Raw genomic sequence first — 23,058 nt, forward strand, 5'->3', positions numbered from 1 at the left:
AAGTGGTTAATCTCTCAATTTGGAGTTTATTCAATGAGCTTCATGTCGGACATAGAAGTTTTACGAGTTTTTCTACGAGAAAGACACCAGCTCGGGACAAAACACTGCCACACTTTCCAATTTGTGACTTACAAAATCTGACACATACACCACATAGCATACAACCCGCATCGTCACAATTGGAAGAACGAAAAATGTCCTCTAAGAATGACCTATTGATTTCTTCGCTGATTCGACTCAAAGCGCTACAAAAATCCATCGCAATTTGAATTTTCGAATAACCCATGGAGGAATAAATGTTTGCCAAAAAATCTCATGAGTCTGCGAAAAATGAGCTTCACAACTGATATGCGATTTCTACTGATAATCAAGTCAGAAAATAATAATTCAGGACAAAACGATGAGAAAATGTGAAATTTTCAATTTGTGACATGCCAAATTCGAAACATAATTACCTACAACAATGGATCAAGTGGACGGAATGAAGAAAAATCGTACGTAATTTTGAAGATGTCATTGAGATCTTCAAATTGGTGTGAAATAAATCTACATTGGCCAAGTACAAAGGTCCAAAAATGAATGAAAAGGCCGAATTTTGGGGTGTGACATGAGCTTCGAAACAACAACAATCTCCAATGAATTCCTGAAAATTCAATCAAATCGTATTCTATACATCACAATTTGAAGAACCAATTACACCCTTCAAGATGATATGCTAACTTCCCCGCTGATTCAACTCAAAGAAATAGAAAAATCCAGCCAAAGTTAAATTTTCAAGTTAGACGCGAAAAAACAATTTTCTTGCAATAAAAGAAAAAAATGAAGAAAAATAACAATTCTTTGCCTGTAAGTTCCATAGTGAGAATGAGAAATGACCAGAATCCAATAATTCCCTTATCAATTTGAGTATAAAATATATATGGTTTGTCAAAAAGGGAGAACGGCATTAGCATGCAAACCCGAAAAAGGACCAGCGTCACGATTACGAATTGCCCTATTGGGGATCAGAAATATTATGCATCATTTTGAAGAAAAATAAATACCCTTCAAAATGGTATATGATGAGTTTCATTCGCTTCAGAAAATCCAATCCAAACTGACTTTACGATAAAATTATGGAAATTTATGTTCTGAATAGGATCTTTTATAAATGAATGGGAATTGCAGATAAATGAATGAATCAGGCTGAAGTAATTCAATGTATTTGCAGCTTAGTATGAAATTTCTCTATAGATTCGGACAGAAACCGAGAAAGTCCCGTCATTGAGAGGAAGAAATTGGCACTTTTCAACACGTGACATCCTAAAATCGTTACATCATCGTTTATAACAATTCATGTAGTGAATCGAATGGATAATATAAAGTATCAATATGAAGATCTCGATGAGACCTTCAAGTGGACATGTGACATATCCTCTCTAGTCAAATCTGAACCCTAGATAAACGGTAAAAACTGTAATTTTTTACGTGTGATATAACATAAAGAATAGAAACAATCTGCAATAATGGATATGAATTCCATTGGATCAGAATTGTTATGCATCATTTCAAAGAACGATAAATATTCTTTGGGATGGTATATGAATTGTTTAACTGGCTCGACCGATAGTTGCAGAAAAAACCGATCCAGGCTGAATTTACAGTAAAATCGTAAAATTTCATTTTTTGGATAGAACCTTTCATAAGTTAATGAAAATTAAAGATAATTGAATAAATCAGGGGTCAATTCGTAGGTGATTTCATATATTTTCACCTAGGTATGGGATATCTCCATATATTCTAATAGAAACCAAGCAAATCTTGCTATTTAGGAGGAAAAACACAGAATTTTCAAAATGTGACATGCTAAAATCGCTACATTATCGCTTATAACAATTGATTTAAGTGATGGAGCAGATAATGTAGAGTATCAATTTGAAGATCTCGATGAGACCTTCAAATTGGTCAAATCTAAGGCCTCGATAAATGGTAAAAACTGTCATTTTTAAGGTGTGACATAACGTAAAAAATGGAAATAATCTGCAATAACTCAATGAAAATTGGAGTAAATGACATTTATCATACACCATTTTAAAGAATATAAAATGCCCTTCAAAATTATATATGGAGATTCCCATCCAGTCCACACAGAAGTCCCAAAATCCCCAACGGAAGTGAATTCTTAGAGTAAACCATAAAAATTCAATTGTCGTATAAAAACTCTCAAAAGTCGATGACAAATGGAGATAATTGGATAAATCAAGGATCAATTCCAAGATAATTTGATATATTTTTAGCTAAGAATGAGATATCTTGACAGATTCCAACACAAACCAAGCAAATCTTGCTATTTAAGAGGAAAAACACGGAATTTTCAGAGTGTGACATGCTAAAATCGGTACATTATCGCTTATAACAATTGATTTAGGTGATGGGGTAGATAATATACGATATCAATTTGAAGATCTCGATGAGACCTGATTAAATGATTTTTAAAGTTGCTGCTCATACATGAGGTTAAATCGGTCATCGATAATTTCAGTATTTTTTATTGCGCGAATATCGATGCAAGTGAGGGTCAAAAATGAAAGTAAAAAGTCAAGGGTCAACTTTTTTTTGCCGATCTGGACGTTCCATGCGGTTTTTTATCGTATGAGAGATACTCTCTTTTTCGTTTAAAAATGTTGACCCTTATGACCCTAAAACTAAGTAACGCTAACGTCCAAATTTGCAATAAAATTTTAGGGTCATAAGGGTTAAAAAATTGGCAACTAAAAAAGAAGTGTCTTAAATGATGGGAAATGACATCTTTAGATCTGGAATAAAATTTTAGAGTCATGAAGATCATGAGAAAGAATTTTCACGGTTATGAGGATGAGAATTTCAGGCTCATAGGATTCAAAATTTTTTTCAACTAAAAAAAGTGTTTCAAGCGATAAGGAATTGCATGGAATCTCTAAATCTTCAGTCAAATTTTAGGGTCACAAGACTAAAAACTCAGGGTCATTAGGGTCAAAATTTTTTTCAATGGAAAAAAAAAGTTCGTCTCAAACGACAAAGAATTACATAGAACATCCAGATCTGCAAAAAAAAATTGATCCTCATGACCCTTTACTTTCATTGTTGACTCTCATACCTGACCCTCATGTCTAACCCTCACGCCATCTGGCTCGTGATCTTTAGATTTGACACTTGCTTTTGACCTCCATTTTTGTGACGATTAATTTAGACTCTTATTTCTGAATCTGAATTAATAAATCTTGTGATTCTTATTTTTCCTCCTCACATCTGGCGCTCATTTTTTACTCTTACATTTGACCCTTGTGACCCTTGTTTCTAAATGCCATTCTTGTGACCCTTATTTTTTATTCATCTATCAAAATTTCCATAGTTAAAAAAAACATGAATAAATAAATAATTAAATACTAAATACTGAGGACTAAATATTTAAATGAATAAGTATTTAGTATTTAGAAGGGAACTAAACACTGAATACTTGACTATTTTGTATTTAAGAGTATCGAAGATACAAAATATTCAAGTATTTAATATTTTCCCAAGTTTCTAAATTCTAAATGAATTATTTAGTACTTAGGCCCGGTTGCACCAGCTCCGGGTAACGAAAACGTCTGCTAAGAAAAAAAGTAAATTTGGATATTCGATGAATTATTTTACCCGAGAGAATATCTCAAATTTATCCCGAGAACAAAAAATAGACTTCAATTCCACGGTTAAATCAGTATTAATACAAATGGGACTACAGGATATAAAAAATTATTCTTCGAGTCAAATATTGAAAAATTATGACCTCTACGATATAATTGACCCCGAGGATAACGTTTACCCTGGGGTTTATTCGGATAACAGGGCTTGGTGCAACCGGGCCTTCAATTAGTATTTAAATAGAAAAGTATTTAGTTTTGCTCATCATTGATGAAAACTCGCTTGAACGTCCCCTGCTCCAACGAAGACTGAGATTTCATCCCGTCTCCTTAACAAATCGATGGAATCATCTAAACAATCATCACTGATAAACGTATCGAATGATTTCGATCAGCAGAAGTGAAATCAGAGGGTCGAGCAGCAGATCTTCGTATCAGTTTACGAAATACATCTGATAAAATCGATGCAACAGTGAAGAAAGAAGAAAAAGACTGTAAAAATTATGCGAAAGGCAGTAAAAGTAACCATAGACACTGCGTACTCAATCACTCGACTACCCCGCGGTACAATCAAAAAAATCCCCAACAAAGTAGCAAGAAAAGTTGTGAGACGTTCTTATCATTTGACCTTAATAGCCCCCTCGTAGTCTCCATAACGGGAAAATTCAATCGTCTGTGAGTTGAAATCTCCCGAGGGTCTCCACCAATGAGATTCTTGAAAATTATGAATTGTTAATTCTTGAATTATCTTCATTATTGATTATTTTAGAGGAAATTGTCGAGAGCTTAGAAAATTACTAGACAAAAGATTTTCTCATGATTTCTCCTATCACTCGTGACTGAAATAATTTAAGTATTAATAAGATAAGTTTAGTAAAACCAGGAGACTTTGTTATGTACGAAATTATCTCGGAAATGAAGAGAGGCGAGTGGGGCTAAATGGACACTTGTCCTTATGCTTCCGAATGGAAGCATTATAGTCGTCAAATCCTAAATTTCTAATTTTTTGTGTCAGGGTAACTAATTTTAGTCTCAGGAGTTCAAATATGCTATTTTTAGACTACGTCCGGATCTACGTATGTATGAGTGTGTGGATGTGACCGATCGTTTTGTGACGTCGACTGAAAAAATTATTCTTTGAATGAATCCAATTGTAATTTGAAATATTCTTACCAATGCCTCTTGACCGCGTTTGATCATGAGTTTGATTGCATTATCTGTTGTTGAAAAGATTTATTTTGAAACTAATATTCAGGGAAAGGTAAAAAATTTTACCGTTTAGGCAATGTTGGCTGCCAATGTTGGGGCAGTGTTGGGGAAATGTTGGCTGTCAGCGTTGGGGCAGTATTGACTGATAGCTTCGGGGCAATGTTAGCTGCCAACGCTGGGGTGATGTTGGCAACCAATGTTGGGGTAATGTTGGCTGCCAGTGTTGGGCCAATGTTGGCTGTCAACATTGGGGTAATGTTGGCAGTGCAGTGTTGGGTGTTAAACGTTGGGACGATGTTGGCTATCGACGTTGGGGCAATGGTGGCTGCCAACGTTAGGGCAATATTCGCTGCTAGCGTCGAGGCAATCTTGGCTACCAACTTTAGGGCAATATTGGCTTCCAGCATTGAGCCAATGTTGGCTGCCAACGTCGGGGCAATGTTGGCTGACAACGTTGGGGCAATGTTGGCTTCCAGCATTGGGGCAATGTTGGCTGCCAGCGTTGGGGGTCTTCCAAGAGGAGACTAATCCTGAAGAAAACCAGGAAAGACTTAAAGGGACCCGCTCCACTATTTGAGAGGTACAACGAACCGCATAAGTAAAATACTCGACAAACACAACATCCAAACGATCTTACAAGCTTCAAAGGAGAGTGGACAGATGCTTCTTCGCTTTGCTGTCCAAAACTTAAATTTGAATGATTACAAAGCTTTCATGCGGAAGCAAAAAGTAAGGTGTATGAAAGTTTAAACAATTTCAATTCTTTATTTATAAACACCAAATGTTTAAAAGAACAATAATTCTGTGCAAAATACAACTTGAATGACGCAGAACATTCACGATATTTTTTTATCAAATTTTTCTCACGCAATTTAACTGACAAATTTGTTCATAAAAAAAGGTTCAATTTATAGTGTAGTCTACAGCCAAACTGTAAAAACTACTTGAATACCTTTAATTACCGACCCAATTACATTATTGAAAAAAAAAAAAAAGATAAATCTCCATCGACTCAGTTCCACTCATTTCACCACTTCACTCCAGAATAATCTATTTATTATTCCAATTACTCATACATAAAGTCTGACAACTGTACCACGAAACGATACAAAAATTCACACATTGGAGCGCCTGAATTGCGCGACCACGCGCACATCAGCTGTACTTTGCGCTGAAGGCTGTGATAACCTCGTGGCTCCTTATCCCCACCGCAAATCGCCCCCCGCGGATCGTATATAAACGAAATAATTCCGATGAATAAATCATTCATAACGAAGTTAGTGACCGTGTTAAACCTTCGCCGTTACAATCGATAGAATTAATCCACAAAAACAAACAAATTCCCAACTCCACTGAGGCCCTAGCGCACTGTTGGCGATTACAACCTCAAAATAATCAATTAGTGAAATAAGCGAGTGTCATTAGTATACAATAAATCTGTCAGCACACGGAGGAATGCAAAAGGACTGTCGAGACTGTTTGGGTATCCGATACCGCATCAACACCCTGGATCAGACCTGGAAGTGGCTGCACCAGACAATTGCCCTTCACGATTACCTCATCTCCATAACCTCAAGCCAGTCTGACGTATCTGCTAAACACATGTGTTGAGAGGGCTCAGTCGAATTACAACCTTTCATCAATTGTCAACGATTTTAATTGAATCAAGTGAAAAAAGGCCTCTTTTCTAGTCAATTTCTGAAGGACTTGAGCAGAAACACACAGACTTTGTACCTAGTTGAAATCAATGAATTTTCTTATCATTTGAAAAGAGGGAATACACAACATTAATATTAAAGACTGATTTAGTTTAATTGACTGATTAACAGTATCTGTTTCGTTCTGTTATTCTGTTGTGGAAATAAATAATGTCGCTAATCAGCAGATACGTTGTGTCTAATAAGGGGAGAGTATTATCAATTGTTCATTCACATGTTGGAATGATAATTGGTAGATCAATGTCCAGTGGTGGTGATCGTGTAAATGAGGATTTGATAGCCAAATCTGTGTTCATATCACAATCTAAAGATATATTTACGAATTTGGCGCTGGAGGATTGGCTGTATCGTAACTATGATTTTAAGAATCATCACGTATTGTTACTTTGGAGAAATGATCCTTGTGTGGTTATTGGACGCCATCAGAATCCCTGGATCGAGGCGAATATTCAGGGGCTTGAGGAGCAGGGAATTGCCATGGCTAGACGCAATAGTGGCGGTGGGACGGTTTATCATGATTCTGGAAACTTAAATCTGTCGTTTTTTACCCCGAAGGAGAGGTACAATAGGAGGTACAATCTGGAGATCATCACGAGGGCCTTGTACAGGGAGTGGGGGCTCAGGAGTGATATCAATCAGAGGGAGGATATCGTTGTCAATGGGAATTTGAAAGTATCTGGGACCGCCGCAAAACTGGGACGACCCAATGCTTATCATCATTGCACTCTGCTGGTGAATGTTAATAAGGAAAATCTCAGAATGGCGCTGGAAAAGAAAGAGGTAATGANGACAAAAAACAATGGGGTCCCGGGGTGAATAAGAGAGATATTTCAACCCGCCGTACCCATTTGATCCCATGCTTTCTCGAGGTTCGTCACGCGAAATAGAGGATTTTCCGCATTTATTTTCTCGATGTCTAGTTCCGGTTGCGGGTTTGAAATTTTGTCGAATGGATGAATACATATTTCTCCAATGATGGAGGGAAAGAAAAAATTTTTTTTTGAATCTTTTTTCAAATTCACTTGGCTCCCTTAAGGATGCAGGGGAGGGTGGGGTAAAACGGACACTTGAGAATTTTTTCAAATTATTCATAACTCAGAAACAAATTCATCAATTGAGCTCAGTTTTCCAATACAAAGAATTGCTCTTTGTATTGGAAAAAAAAAATTATGGAATTTCATCAACATTTCAACCCCTCATTAACATTTTTAAAAAAGTCAAAAGTGTCCGTTTTACCACCGATTATCCACGTGTTTTTCATTTTTAATTGATTGATTTTAATGTAATTACGAAAAATGTTGCAGTAACATTGATGAAATAAAATGAACAAATTTTTCTTATACATGGGCTTTTATGGAATTTATTTCTATATTTATAAGCTTTTTGATGGATTAAGGATATCCAAGTGCTTTGGCTATTTTTTCTCCAGTGAAATGCTTTTCTACTTTTGTAGTCGAAGAGCAAAACTTTCATTTGAGCCTCATGACCCCAAGTTTACGGACTTTTATCATGATTTTATCATTTAAACTTTGTACGCCTGAATTTGAATCTCAATATTGAACCGTTAAAAAATATTTTTAAAATCTGAAAAAAAAATTGGAAAGTTTACTTTTGCTGGAAGACTGAGGAGATCATTAAAAAATTACCATGTTTGAAAATTACGAGCATTCATTTATTCATGTATTCATTTCAGTAGTGAAGTAGTCAAGCGGTTTAATCAATTCCATTGTAGCGTCAGTTCTCGATGAATATCTCAAATTCTAAAGGAGTTAGTAAAATTTTCCTAACAATCTTTCTTGCGAAAAAGGTTTTACAAAAATTTCGCTTTCTTAAATTCCGAGCTATTCAACAAAAACTCATCTGGGAGCTAAGTCGACTTAAACCGATTGACCACTTCACTACTGATTGATTAATTTATTTAATTATTCATTCATTTACATATGGATACCCATCAGCAGGAATTAATATCACATGAATATTTCGCCCAAGTAATTTCATTCTCAACGAAAATTCAAGACTCTTGTAAGAGAGTACGAAAGTCTTGGTCTCCTGCCTTGAAAAATCGAGTCGAGAGTTTCAGCCAGACGGCAAGACAAGACAAGAGAGTAGCTCACTCTCGCCCTGTCTGGCGGCATCACTATTCTCAGTATATTAATTATCTATTTAAATTCTGAATACGCAACTCAAGTTGATGGATGAGAGTTTTCACCAACAAGAAGATAACTCTATCAGTCAAAAAAAATCGAAAACAGCTTGAGTGCATGCGATTTTGGATAATCATCCTTAATGATTAATTAGTGACGACGCATAATGAAGCTGAAACTAATAGAATATTCGTCAGCGGAAAATTCCATTTACGGGATATTTAAGTGTAGAAGAGTCAAATAATCGTACGTACAAATGTTTTTTAAATGCGAAAGAGTTTGTACATTACTTAAAAACATTTGTACACCTGTAGATTCGCCTAAGACAAATCTACTGTCGAATCTTTCGTTATTTCAGCTTCATCGACGCATATCGTTCTGTTCTGTTATAATGATCGATCCGGCTTTCACTCAGTCTTCTGTCATTTCATTCCTTTTCGCTTGTTTGAATTGATATCGATCGGGTCAAGGTGATGGGAATGAGTGATCAATATTCTGGTTGGTGATTACAGACTGGAATAAGTCATTCGAAAGCAACGGAATCTACAAGATCTCCAGTGAAGAATTTGAGCGAGATCAATGGTCGAGTGACTACTGATGCTTTAATGTCGGCTGTTGGTTGGGAGTATCTTCGCACGATGGCAATGACTCTTGAGGATGGGGGACATTCACTTGTGCAGAAGCAGAAGGGATTTCAGATGATAAATCCTACTGAACAGTGGTTCCCAGGTAAATAGAGATTGTTCACGATTTTTTAAATCTCTTTATTTGATAATTTGGGTCAAATTATGTCTGAATTCGAAGTGAAACTGTCCAAATGGTTTTTTTACTGTTTAAAAAATAGTCTAGGGTAAAATCATCATTTTTTGAATCCATTTTTGATTTTTTTGCTGTTTAAATCAATTTTTTATTTTTTTGCTGTTTAAAAAATGGTAAATTTCTCCCTAAACCATTTTTTAAATAATTCTTTCTAAAAAAATTTCGTGGATATATCGAACGAATGGAAAAAGTAAGGTGGTTTTCATTTATGAAACATGAATAAGCGAATCATAATTGTCCAAATCATTTAGGTCGGAAGAAAATAGAATAATTCTACTTTCTTAATATTGCGATTACTAAGGTTTTCTTCGAACAAAGTTGATTAGAATTAATAGCTAGAATTATGATATTATCTCACATTTTTGAAGTTAAGGATAGGAGAATCTGAATGCAATATCGTCGTATTGTTTTTTGCCACGAGAATACTTATCAACAATTTATGGAAAGAAGAAATATCGAATCAGCACCAATCGAGTATCGGCACCAACACCCTTCCTAGTTATAAAATTAAGAAACTTCTACATATGGAAATTTTTGAAACCTAAACAAGTAATTTCAATAATTTCTTCACTTACAAAAACTATATGAAATATCCCCATTAAAATATTCAAGTGCATTGAATTCTACCTTTATTTATAATCGTTAATTACAAGTTTATAACATTGAGACTTGAATTCAGTAGCGATGTGGTCAAACGGTTTAAGTCAATTCAATCTTTAGTTGAGTTTTCCAGAAACATTTCCGAATTTAAGGGAGATAGCGAAATTTTCATAATAACCTTTTTTGTAGAGCGAATTGAGTGCTACTAAAAAGGTTATGACAACNTTCAACCCCTCATTAACATTTTTAAAAAAGTCAAAAGTGTCCGTTTTACCACCGATTATCCACGTGTTTTTCATTTTTAATTGATTGATTTTAATGTAATTACGAAAAATGTTGCAGTAACATTGATGAAATAAAATGAACAAATTTTTCTTATACATGGGCTTTTATGGAATTTATTTCTATATTTATAAGCTTTTTGATGGATTAAGGATATCCANAATTTTGCTATCTCCCTTAGATTTTGAGATATTCATTGAAAACTGGCCAACGGCCAAAATCGACTTGAACCATTTGACCACTTCGCTACTGAATTTACGCTTCGTCAATTAGTTTGCCAAATTAATCATGATGTTCATTCAACTCCAGGTTTAGATAAACTTAAAGATGACTTCCAATCGTGGGAATGGAACTATGGGAGGTGCCCAAAATTTACAGTGACAAGGGACCTGAAAATCCCAGCGGATTCAACGAATTCAACGGACAACGGACCATTCCATCAATTGAAACTGACACTGGAAGTCAAGAATGGAATCGTCGAGGATATAAAACTGAGTCTACCTCCCGATGTTCTTTCCAATGCCGCTAGCCAGGACGCCAGTGTGATTACTCATCTCCGGGGGGCGAAATACGACCACGACATCACCGAGAAAATCATCTCAGCTCTCGGTTGTACCAGTGTTCCCCTTGATGCTACACAGAGTGCTAATATAAGTAACATGGCAGCCACTCAATGACCAAATCACCCAGATGTTTCCAACTAAGATTTATAACTTCACGCATGAAAAAATTTAATAGACAACCTTTGCGAATTCGCTGGAAAATTCTATTGAAATTCTCTAGAAATTCTGTGGGGATTCTCTTTAAAAATTTCTGCGGAAGTCTCGTTAAAATTTCATCTGTTTTTTGCGCAGATTCTATAACATATTTTATACGCGGAGAGAAATATTCAATAAAAATTACCAGAAAAAAGACGTAAAAATTACATTTCGAAACGTAATCTGGGAGTGAAGTAAAATTCAATAAAAAGTTTCAATCGTCACGTAAATTCTACGATCTGTTCCGTAAAAATTACTCATCCGTCCGACGCCGCACGGCTAGCCATGAGTCACCGTGAGGGGGAGGAGATTTTAACAACACGGTCCGTAATTTTTCCGGAACTTTTCGTAAAAATTCTTAAACATCCAAGAATTTTCATGTTCTGAGGCATAATAAGTCTTGAAGTTTCTGTTAAATTTTACAACTTCCAGAAAAATTACGTGACTTTTTCGTATTTTTTCGGTGACAGACCCGAAAATTTACTGAACGTTTCAGATTTATTCTCTTGTATTCCTATAGAAATTCACTGAAAACGATTCTCGCTTGCGGATTACGTGAAATGTTCCGTAATTTTTCTTGAATATTTCTCTCCGTGTAGGAAAAAGCCAATAGATTTTGATTTTTCTGTTTGAATTTTCCTCTTGAGATTTTTTATACAGAAATTATTGGCCACGGATTTTCCAAATTTTTTCCGCTATATTGTTTTGTTTTGCAAAAACTTTAAAAATTCATTCCGGAGTATTCTTATAGAAACAATTTCAAGAGAATAAAAATTCCTATATTATATCAATCCAGATCGACTTCTCGTGATAAAAATTTGATACTCGAAATTAAGACTCCGTAATTAAAGGTGGCAAGGGTCAAAATAATGATTACGAAGATCAGAATAAGGGTCATAAGGGTCATATAGGGGTTGGCGAGCGGAGCGAGCAGGGGGCGTAGCCCCCTAGTTCCTATAGAAAAATCGAAATCTATTGACTTTTTCCTATCGAATATCTCATAGAATTACCGCAAAAAAGAAATAGAATTGTAACGATAATTGCCTAGAATTTGAAGAGAATTCCAGTAGAATATCTAGAGAATTCCAATAAATTTGCTATCGAATTCGCTAAGTTTTTTTATTGAATTTTTTCATACGTATTTTCTTTTGCACTTTATAATGCACTTGTGTTCTTTCTATGTATATTCTCTAGTTTCTGCCTATTCACTATTGAAATGATACCGCTAAATGAAGATATTTTTAGAATCTTGATTGTATTAACATTTTTATTAATCTTGATTGATTTATTGGTATTAATGTAATCTTATGCCATCTTCATTTGTTGCATTTAAAAATTTCATGAATGGTTTCGTATCTAAGTTAACAGGGCAGTATTTCCTGTAGGATAATTAGCAATTTTAATGATTGTAATTCCGATCATTGAAATTGCTAATTGCTATTGACTTAGGTGCATAATTGCAATTGAGACAAGTGGGCAGTTTGATCAGACAAGGCTTTTCATTCGAAAATGGAGCACTTGACAATATCGCGATTATCATTCGTATATTTTAATTTCTTTTTAAAATTGCGCTCCGATTTTATTTTGAAGTTAGCATGAATTCACATGTATATATCTATTTTTTGTCTGTTAACTATTGATACGATACTGTTAAATATATGAGAATATTTTTTGGATTTTGGTTGTTTAACCTTTTTATTAACCTTAATTTATGCATTCGGCGAGAGTCGGGAAAAATGAAACCGCCGAGAAACGACTGTTTGACGCAATTGAAACAAAAAAAAATTTACAACTATAGTCCAATTAAATCTTCTTTTCCCTCAGAAACCTAATTTCAGGCTATAGGTTTCTGTAGTTTCCATTGTCGAAATGTTGATTTCTCAATGGAACCAATTGAAATACAATATTTCAAAGGGAAAAGAAATTCTAGTCTGACTATATTATTTTTTTCTAACTTTTGTTTATCAACTTTTTCGTATTATTGGAAGTACTGACGAAAATAATAATTTTTCATTCAATAGAATGGAAAATTATTGAGAAGTTCTGACGAGAGAAGATTTTGTCGTGGATTAATTGAAAAGAAGATGAAACTGAAAAATTCAAAGCCCAGAGGAAGGCCCAGGAGGAGACCCAGAGGGGGAAAAAGGAAAATGTGATGCTGAATTTCAATCGAATGACAAAAGAAAAGTGTAATCACCCTAATCTAATCAATTGACTTATAGATGAAATGTTTTATGTTACTTGAAAAGAGAACTGTGGATAAAATTAGTGAAAATTATTGATATTGTCGTCTCGATATAAGAAATATATGAAAAACCTTCGGAAGTTTGGAATGAGGAGAGAACATAGACTCAGCGATGACGAGGTCTTAGTTTGGCTGCTGGAGTGGGATTCATCTGTGGAGGTAGTCGATACGCTTTGGAGGGGTTACGAATATCAGTGATTTTTTTGCACCGCATGTTGTTTTCTACCGAATAGAAAATTATTGTTCTCATCAGTACTCCCAATAATAAAAAAAGTTAATAATACAAAATTTTTTTTTGCTTGAATTGCGTCAAATATTCTTTTTTCGGCTGTTTCATTTTACCCCAGTTTTCCCTATTAATGAAATGTTATGTCATCTTAATTTCACAATCTGATTTTGATGAATATTTTGAAAACCAAGGTGGAAGAATCCTAGGAACATTTTCATTATTTGAACTGAACTTTGAGATATTTTTGAAAATCGTGATGCTGAAGTGAAGTTGGTCTGGTGCAGTTTAAATTTCACTACTGGATTGGTTTCATAATTAAGTAAACAAGACAGTATTTCCTGTAGGATAATTAGCAATTTCAATGATCGGAACTGGTATTTTCTCCTGTGCATAATTGTAATAGAAACGATTGTGCAGTCTCATTAGACCTGGCTTTTCATGAGACAATGGAGCACTTAAAAATAATGTGTAAATGTTAAAAATAATGTTTGTTTTGAAGTTAGCACGAATTCAAGTCTAAAGAACTTCTGGTGCGGGAAGGGATGAGGGTAGAACAGTTTCAGTTGCTAAAACTTCTTTCAGTTGAAAATTATTAGGCTATGTTGTATGAACAAGAGAACCCCTATTACTTTCTTTGCCTTAGTGTAGTTTTATAAACACTTGTGTTTGACATAATTGCATAAATACACGCACGAAAAAATTTAATAGAAAAACCTATCGAATTCGTTAAAAAATTCTATTGAATTTCTACTAAACTTTCTATTAGTTTTTGGCTGATTTTATTGACATGTTTAATAGAAAAAGATTCAATAGAAAAAGTCAACAGAATTCAATTTTTCTATATAACTTATTCTTTTCATATATTTTCTATAGAATTTGGTCGACTCAAATTTCCCAAGTTTTTTTCATTCTATTTTTCTTTTCTTCTCATCAAGAAAATCTAGCGAATTCGCTAGAAAATTCTATTGGAATTCCATAGGAATTCTATGGGGTTTCTATGAGATTTCAATTGGAATTTTATTGAAAAATTCTAGTTGTTTTTTGCGCCGGTTCTATTGGATATTCGATAAGAAAAAGTCAATAGATTTCGAATTTCTACTTGAATTTTTCTGTTGAGATTTTTTCTATAAGAATACTTAGGCATCAATTTTCTAAGTTTTTTCCACTCGGATTCTGGAATGCAAAACAAAACAAAATCCAGCGGAAAAAATTTGAAAAATTTGTGCCCAATAATTCTGATAGTAAAAATTTTAAGAGAAAAATTCGAACCTAAATTCAAAATATATTGACTTTTTCTTATCAAATATGAATCAGCGCAAAAAACAAGTCGAATTTTTTAATAGACTAGAAACACGGCGCGCTTTGCGCGCCCAAGCTAGAATCGGTGTATCGGAATATAATATTAATATAAAAAATATCTATCGAAATAAATGTATATAAAAACATCTCATCTCATTTCAAAAATTTCGCAATAATCGTCATGCATATATATCGTCGCATTAAAATCAAAGGGGCGTAAGTGCCATTTCTCTGAGATTTTTTTTCTCTTAATACCAAAGGGGCGTATGTTTTTTTTTTTCCTTCGAAATGGAGTTTTCTCAACTTATGAAAGGTTTTTTGTGGACAAATTTCTGAACTGGCAAATGGACGTAAGTCCGACTAGCAAGTACTGAAGGGGCGTATCTCCAGCACATACGCCTCTTTCTTTTTATACTTTTTGTTTCTTTTCTAGCTCATATTGAGAATGAATAATTCCAAAGGGGCGTAACTCAGGCACATACGTCCCTTTGTTTTTGAAGCAATAATCACAGAGGGGCGTAACTCCAATATATATGTCCCTTCATTTGTTACTGTTCGTTCCTATTGATTCATCAAGTATAAACGGAATCACATGCACTACAGCCCTAATAATAAATAATATTTGATTCTACATTAACCTCCCCTCCCTCCCTCTCATCATGAATGTTCAAATTATTTCCCTTTGATTTTTTGCTTGAATGAAACAATTTCATGAGAAATATCAGTAACTAAACTAAAATTTTCTAAAATTTTCTTCTAAATTTATTCGATTTCATTCATTAATTTATTTCATTTTTTTAAATTATGACTGCGAATTTCAGGAAATTATCTGTATGAAATTTCGAGTCGTGACTGCTTTGAACACTTCGGAAGAAAATGAGACCATAAAGGAAGAAGAAAATAGTTAAAGCGTTTTATGTTGATATAATGAGAGAGAGGCGTATGTGGGACTTACGCCCTTTTCGTTTTATTTCAACATGAAATGTGTAATCCGAAGTGCACAACACATAATGTAAAAAGGGCGTGTCATTTTTTGAATGAAATGAAACAGGCGTAAGTGTGGAGATACGCCCCTTTCCCGTTGAAATATAGCAATTACGCCTTTTTCCTAGATTTTTTTTTCTTCCGATTTTTGGTCAGAAATTCCATGAAAAACCGAAAAAACAGGAATTCGGAACATACGCCCCTTTCACTTTTAAAATGGGTTTTTTGGCACTTACGCCCCTTTGATTTTAATGCGACGATATGTATATATTAATATAATAATAATACAATACATATAATAATATATATAATATAGTAAATAATAATATAATATAAATACTTTATAATATTATATTGTGTTATTATTTATTATATCCTATGGCACATTCTTCCAATTATCATCCAGGANCTTACGCCCCTTTGATTTTAATGCGACGATATGTATATATTAATATAATAATAATACAATACATATAATAATATATATAATATAGTAAATAATAATATAATATAAATACTTTATAATATTATATTGTGTTATTATTTATTATATCCTATGGCACATTCTCCCAATTATCATCCAGGATTTCGGCTTTGATTTTGGGATTGACCTTCAATTTTCACAATTTGTTATGTATGTCAAAAGAAACTCAACCCTAAATTTACACTCCGATATCTTGATTCATAACCGAGAAAACGCATGTTGAAATTTTTTTCTCCTTTTTTTTCAATTAATTTTCACGGCAACAGTTTTCATTCTATGAATAAATGTCACAAGTAAGTTTTCTTCGGAAATTGTCTGAAGTTTCAGAAAAAAAAATTCCGTTCTCGTCCCAGTCTTTTTCGGTCATGAAAAATCACATTTTTAACAAAATTCAGTGGTTTTTTGGTTGTCCACCCTCTCGAAAAAAAATTTGTTTTCCTCTTCGGAAAGTGTATACTTTTTGGAGTATCTCCACGAATTTTCAAATTGGGACTCTCAATAGCAGCTGAATAAACGTATGAAAACGAAAAAGAAAACGAATTTTTAGGACAATCATAAGAATATCTGATATTTCGCGATTTTTCAGTCGTCCACCCACTGAATGGAGATTTCTTGTTTTTCGTCGAAGAATATGTATTTTTTTTACAGTATCTCCACAAATTTTCAACTCGGGACACTGAAAACCAGCCGAGTAAACACATAAAAATGAAGACCGAAGTAAATTTTCAATTATAATATTGAAAATTTCACGGTTTTCTGACTTTTTGCCGCCTTGATTAAAATTTTGTGCTTTTTGTCGGAAAGTATATACTTTTTCAAGTATATTTACAAATTTCCAGCCTGCGACGCTCAATATCAGCTGAGTAAACGCATAAAAACGAAAAAAAAAGAAGAATTTTAGTGATATCGTTATGACTATAGTTGAAATATTGAGTGTTTTCGGTCCTTTACCCATTGAATCGACAAGTTTCTGTCTTTTGTTGAGGATATATTTTTTTCAAGTAACATTTCCAAACCGAACACCTAGAAACCCAAAATTTCGGACATTCTCATAATTATGTCCTCAAAACTCATTTTCCCTTACCGTTTCCAAGCGCTCACTGAGCTGGTTTTGAGCGTTCCGAGCGGAAATTTGTGGAGGTACTCTGAAATAGATATACTCTCCGACGGAAAACAAAACATTCATATCAAGTGGGTGTCAAACCAAAAAACCGCGAATTGCGAGATATTCTAATAATTGAAAACTCATTTTTTTCCATTTTCATGCATTTACTCAGCTGATTTTGAGCGTCTTGGACTGAAAATTTGTGAAGATACTTGAAAAAATATATACTTATCGACAAAAAGCATAATATTTCAATCAGTTTGGTGGAAAGCTAAAAAACGCAAAATTTTAAATATTATTATAATTAAATATTCATTTTCTTCTCCGTTTTTATGTTTTTACTCGGCTGGTTTTCAGCGCCCCGAGCTAAAAATTTTCGAAGATATTCGAAAAAATATATACTCTTCGACGAAAAACCAGAAGTCTCCATTTAGTAGGTGGAAAACCGGAAAACGGCGAAATATCAAACATTCGCACGATTATCCTAAATTTCTTTTTTTTCATTTCCATACGTTTATTCAGCTTCTGTCAAGAGTCCCAATTTGAAAATTTGTGGAGGTACTCCAAAAAGTATACACTTTCCGAAAAAAAAATTCTTTTCAAGAGGGTGGACGACCAATAAACCACTGAATTTAGTCAAAAAATCGATTTTTTGTGGCCGAAAAAGACTAGAACGGGAACGGAATTTTTTTTCCTGAAACCTCAGACAATTTCCGGAGAAAAGTTACTTGTGATATTTATTCATGGAATGAAAACTGTTGCCGTGGAAATTGATGGAAAAAAAAAAGAGAAAAAAATTTCAACATGCATTTTCACGGTTATTAATTGAGATATCGGAGGGAAAATTTAGGGTTGAGTTTCTTTTGACATACATAACAAATTGTGAAAATTGAAAGTCAATCCCAAAACCGATGCCGAAACATTGGACGATAATTGGGAGAATATGCCATATATATAATATTATAATATTATTATATATATCAGGGGATGACGGCTAAGCTCTGCGCCTACTGATACTATATATACAGTAAGGCGTATTTACTGGCTTCAAAATCCGTTACAGTCATCTTTTTGGGAAGGGAATTTCAATAGAAATCGTATAGAAACCCCATAGAATTCCCATAAAATTCCAACAGAAGTTTCTAGTGAATCCGCTCGGCTTTCTATTGAATTTGTTCATGCGTGATTCCACGCAAATTATTCACTATCGACTTACTAATAGCTCCTGTAGCTGCAATTGACTCGATTGGCAAGTAATTTGGAGATTTTGGCTGCTAATTCATTTTCTGCTTCGATTGAATTTCTAGGCCTATCGATTAAAAATGTTACTCAGTGTGTTAATATATTAGAGGAAGATCGGGTAAATGAAACGTTGGGGCAAAGGCACTGTGATGTTTAAAATTCGTAGTACTCGCCCGTCGACGTTCCAAATGTGACAAATAGTCCAGGGCCTCCAATTTGTTAGCTACAGAGTTTTTTTTCAAAAGTTTTGAAAAAATCCGTACCATAATAACTACAAATTCTTTTTCTTTAATTTGACTCCTACACAGCTAATTTCATTTAGTTTACTGTATAAATTTGCGCCATTCATTTAAAATAGGCCGAAAAATTTTCCTTATATTTAAAATGTATGCTCGATTTTTTCAGAAACATTTTTCGGACTATTTTACATGAATAGTGCAATTTTTTATTTAAAAAAATGAAATTAGCTGTGTAGGAGTTGAATTTCAAAAAATTAATTCATAATTATTATTACACACATTTTTTTTAAACCTTTGTAGTTCCACAATTGGAGACGCTGGACTAATTTTAAAATTTTAAGCGTGTGTGGAGCAAACGAACAATAAACAATTAATTTTGTTGTACTAATTATTCGTTTTTAAACGTATATAATCGATCGTCAATTTGAAAATTTGAACTCGCAAGATACTGATTGTGATTGGCATGAACCACCAGGTCGTGATATGGTAACCGCAGTATATCTGTATAAAACGAAATTCGTCGAAGATTATTTACGTTTTCATCAACTTTGCAGAGAGGAATGCACCGACAAAGGCCTCTGCGAAGACTGAACTCCATTGAGACAACTAAGAGAATATTGTGATAATATCAACCCCTAGTGCTGTCATAGAACCGAAGACACATGCAAATGTCACGGATGAAAAAAGTTAATAGAAACACCTAGTGAATTCGTTAGGCCATTCTATTGGATTTTTATTGAACTTTCTATTAGTTTTAGGCCGATTCTGTTGGAATGTTTAATAGAAAATATTCTATAGAAAACTTGGAAAAAATTCGATTTTTCTGTATAACTTATTCTATTAAAATATTTTTTATAGAATTTCCTCGGCCCAAATTTTCTGTTTTTTGTTTGATTTTCTTGAGAGAAATAAAGAAAAACATTTAACAATTTTCATAGACATTTTGATGTTATTATCGATTTTTTTCTTCTTCCTTGCAGGGCTCTCATTGTTGTTGATAGCAACAAAACAGAATTGCGATACAAAGTACACACGAAAAAAATTGATAGGAAAAGCTAGCAATTCGATAGAAAATTCTATTGGTTCTATGAAACTTCTATTTTCTTTTAAAAAAAACTTCTATTGACGGTTCAATAGAGTTTTGTCGTTTCTGTTGGATATTCCTGCAGGTTTGCTCGACGTTTTCTTTGATAGAAAATTTCCAGTAGAAACAATTTTTTATTGCAAAAATCAGTCAAATTTCATCGTCCTAGACAACTTTTTCTATTGAGACACTTTTCTCCAAGAATTCCTCGACATGAATTTTCTTAATTTTTTCCAAGTATCCATTTTTTTCGTATGTTTAGAGTAATTTTTCTTCCTCAAAGTGTCCAAAATAAAGGATCAAATAGTAGATTTTATCATTAGGTCCACACTGATGGATAAAACATCAGTTCACAGGGTTCATCGCTACGTAGTGAGACAGTGGACTCAAAAATAGTAGAGAGTTGACAAATTTATTGTCTAGACCAATTTTGACGATTATCTTCCTTTCATGCATACGCAGCGGTACACGGACGAACAAATTTAATAGAAAAACCTATCGAATTCGTTAGAAAATTCTATTGAATTTCTATTGAACTGTTCTATTAGTTTTTGGCCGATTCTATTGAAATGTTCAGTACAAAATATTCAGCTATAATACCCCAAGACCTTCAAAATTATCGGATATTTCCCGAATGTTTTGTTGCATAGCAACGAGAGGGATCCGTTTTGGAGATTAAAATCTCGAGCGCTGCGCGCTCGGGATTTTACTGCTGAACTGATCCCGATCGTTGATATGCAGGAAAACTTGAGGGAAATATCCGATGAATTTTGAAGGTCGAGGGGTATTCGGAGGACAATTTCTTCAATTCTGATTTTGGCCGATCAGGGTGCAGTGTTCGGGGTTACGGGACACATTTTACCAAAATGTGAGGAATATCTGTCAAATTCGTAGAAAACAATAGACAGGTTACAGGGATATTATCAGTCTGAAACGCGTCACGGTATCGCGAATACTGCACTCTGATTGGTCAAAATCAGAATTGAGGAAATTGTTAGTAGAAAAGTCAATAGAATTCAATTTTGCTATATAACTTATTCTATTGAGATATTTTCTATAGAATTCCTCGGCTCAAATTTTCTAAGTTTTTTCGTTTGATTTCTTTGATGAGAAGAAAAGAAAAATAGAATGAAATAAACTTAGAAAATTTGAGTCGAGCAAATTTGATAGAAAATATATGAAAAGAATAAGTTATATAGAAAAATCGAATTCTGTTGACTTTTTTCATTGAATGTTTTCTATTGAACCTGTCAATAGAATCAGCCAAAAAATAATAGAAAATTTAATAGAAATTCAATAGAATTTTCTGAGGAATTCGATAGATTTTTCTATTAAATTTTTTCGTGCGTGTAACTCTAGATATTTCTGTGGACCCTCGATCTTAAATCTTATATCTCCTCCAACAAGAATTTCTTTGTACTTCCGGAGAATTTCATTTCTGGAGTTCAACAGTACGGACCATAAGGACATGTTTTGCCAAATATCTTCAAATCCACAGAGTATAAAGTAATGTTTGAGTTGAAGGGAATTTGTAACGGATCTCCGCAATCTCGAGTTTTTTCAGTTTTTATGATTTTTTGTTGGTTATACCGTAATTTTCCAGTCAGGGGTATTTACTTCTCAATCCGATAGTAGCTATGGCTATCGGCCACCACTGGCTATGCAACAGGTGGTTTTGGTGAAGTGCCCGCTCGTTATGTCACAACTTCATCACAACTATATGAACTGCAATTGTCATGACACTTGAAGTTCGTGAAGTTGTAATGTAGCGAGCGGGCACTCCACCAAAACCGCCACTGATGGTCTGGCAAACATTTCAAACAGTAATAAATCGTTGAAACTCTCATTAAATCAATGAAACATTGAAGAAGTGAAAACAAGTGGGAAATTGCTTTCGTCAAAACATAGTCAATATATTTTTGCTAATAAATCAGCAATTTGCTTCCGAATGGAATTTCTATGACGATGTATTTTTAATTGAATTCAATGATTAATTCTATTCAACATTGCCCCAACGTTGGCAGCCAACATTGTCCCAACGCAAAATTTTTTAAGATTCCCTGAATATTGCAATCGATCTCATGATCAAACTCGGTCAAGATGGCATGGGGAAGAATATTTTAAGGGGATGTTCACCTCGGGAAAAAAACTTGCGTTTTTCGAGAGAAAATCTTCAAAAACACTGTTTTCCACGCGATTTTTCCTCAGAAATTCGATTTTGTCAGTCAAATTCGTCACTGACCGCTAAAAATTGCAGATTCAAATTTTTCTACTCGAAAAATCAACTTTTGAAGAATTCCCAACGTCTTTTTTTCGAAAGTTTTTCGAATGATCACAAATTTTTTATCTTTAATTATGAGAAATACGGGAGAAGATATATTTTGAAATCCATTGGTCAACCTGAAAAAAGTCGTTATTTTCAATGGATTGATTATATTTCCGAACATAAATTATAAGTATCAATTAGAATGAGTGAATTCCCATAAAAGAATGGAAACTGAATCGCAACACTACGGAAAAAATGCACCTATTCGAATTTTTGGGAGGGAGTACGCTGGCAGATTCTGGATTTCTGAGGAACTCTCTCAACTATAGAGTAAAAAAAGACTAGGTAGATACGTGAGGGCCATTAAACATCAAGTTAGTAATCGTAAATGAAATTTAGACATAATATTTGGGCACGATTTTTTTTTTTCATCAGATATTAAATCTCTAAAATATTTTTTCCCCGGTAAATTCAGATAGATTAGTTTTATACGGAATTCTGAGATACCCTTGTTTTATTAGGAAGTGTCGCTATTATAAATTCACAATATGTCAACTAAATCGGTTAAACACTATTTAATCAACGTTTACGAAATAGATTTTTCTGATTTCGTTTGAGTTAGACCAGTTTTGCCCGGAAAATTCAGATAGATAAGTTTTACTGGAAATTCTGAGATACTTCTGTTTTAAAAATAAAAATGAAATACCCTT

General features: G+C 33.9%; 1 protein-coding gene across 3 annotated transcripts; it reads left to right on the forward strand.

Annotated features, from left to right (window-relative positions):
* The first annotated feature begins 6,457 nt into the window (after positions 1-6,457).
* LOC107044325 (lipoyltransferase 1, mitochondrial) lies at positions 6,458-19,744 on the forward strand. 3 transcript variants are annotated; one of them, XM_015266156.1, is made up of 4 exons: positions 6,458-7,348; positions 9,225-9,441; positions 10,723-11,022; positions 19,553-19,744. In XM_015266156.1, exons 1-4 carry the CDS (start codon positions 6,719-6,721, stop codon positions 19,597-19,599), a joined length of 1,194 nt encoding a protein of 397 aa, XP_015121642.1. In that variant the 5' UTR covers positions 6,458-6,718; the 3' UTR covers positions 19,600-19,744. The 3 variants fall into 3 exon arrangements, with proteins under 3 accessions (XP_015121642.1, XP_015121643.1, XP_015121641.1); XM_015266157.1 differs by lacking the exon at positions 19,553-19,744 and adding an exon at positions 13,193-13,312; XM_015266155.1 differs by lacking the exon at positions 19,553-19,744 and having other exon boundaries at positions 10,723-11,328.
* The last annotated feature ends 3,314 nt before the right edge of the window (positions 19,745-23,058 follow it).

Source organism: Diachasma alloeum, unplaced genomic scaffold (assembly GCF_001412515.2).
Source record: "Diachasma alloeum isolate Michigan unplaced genomic scaffold, Dall2.0 Dall_scaffold_00711, whole genome shotgun sequence".
Lineage (NCBI taxonomy): Eukaryota > Metazoa > Arthropoda > Insecta > Hymenoptera > Braconidae > Diachasma > Diachasma alloeum.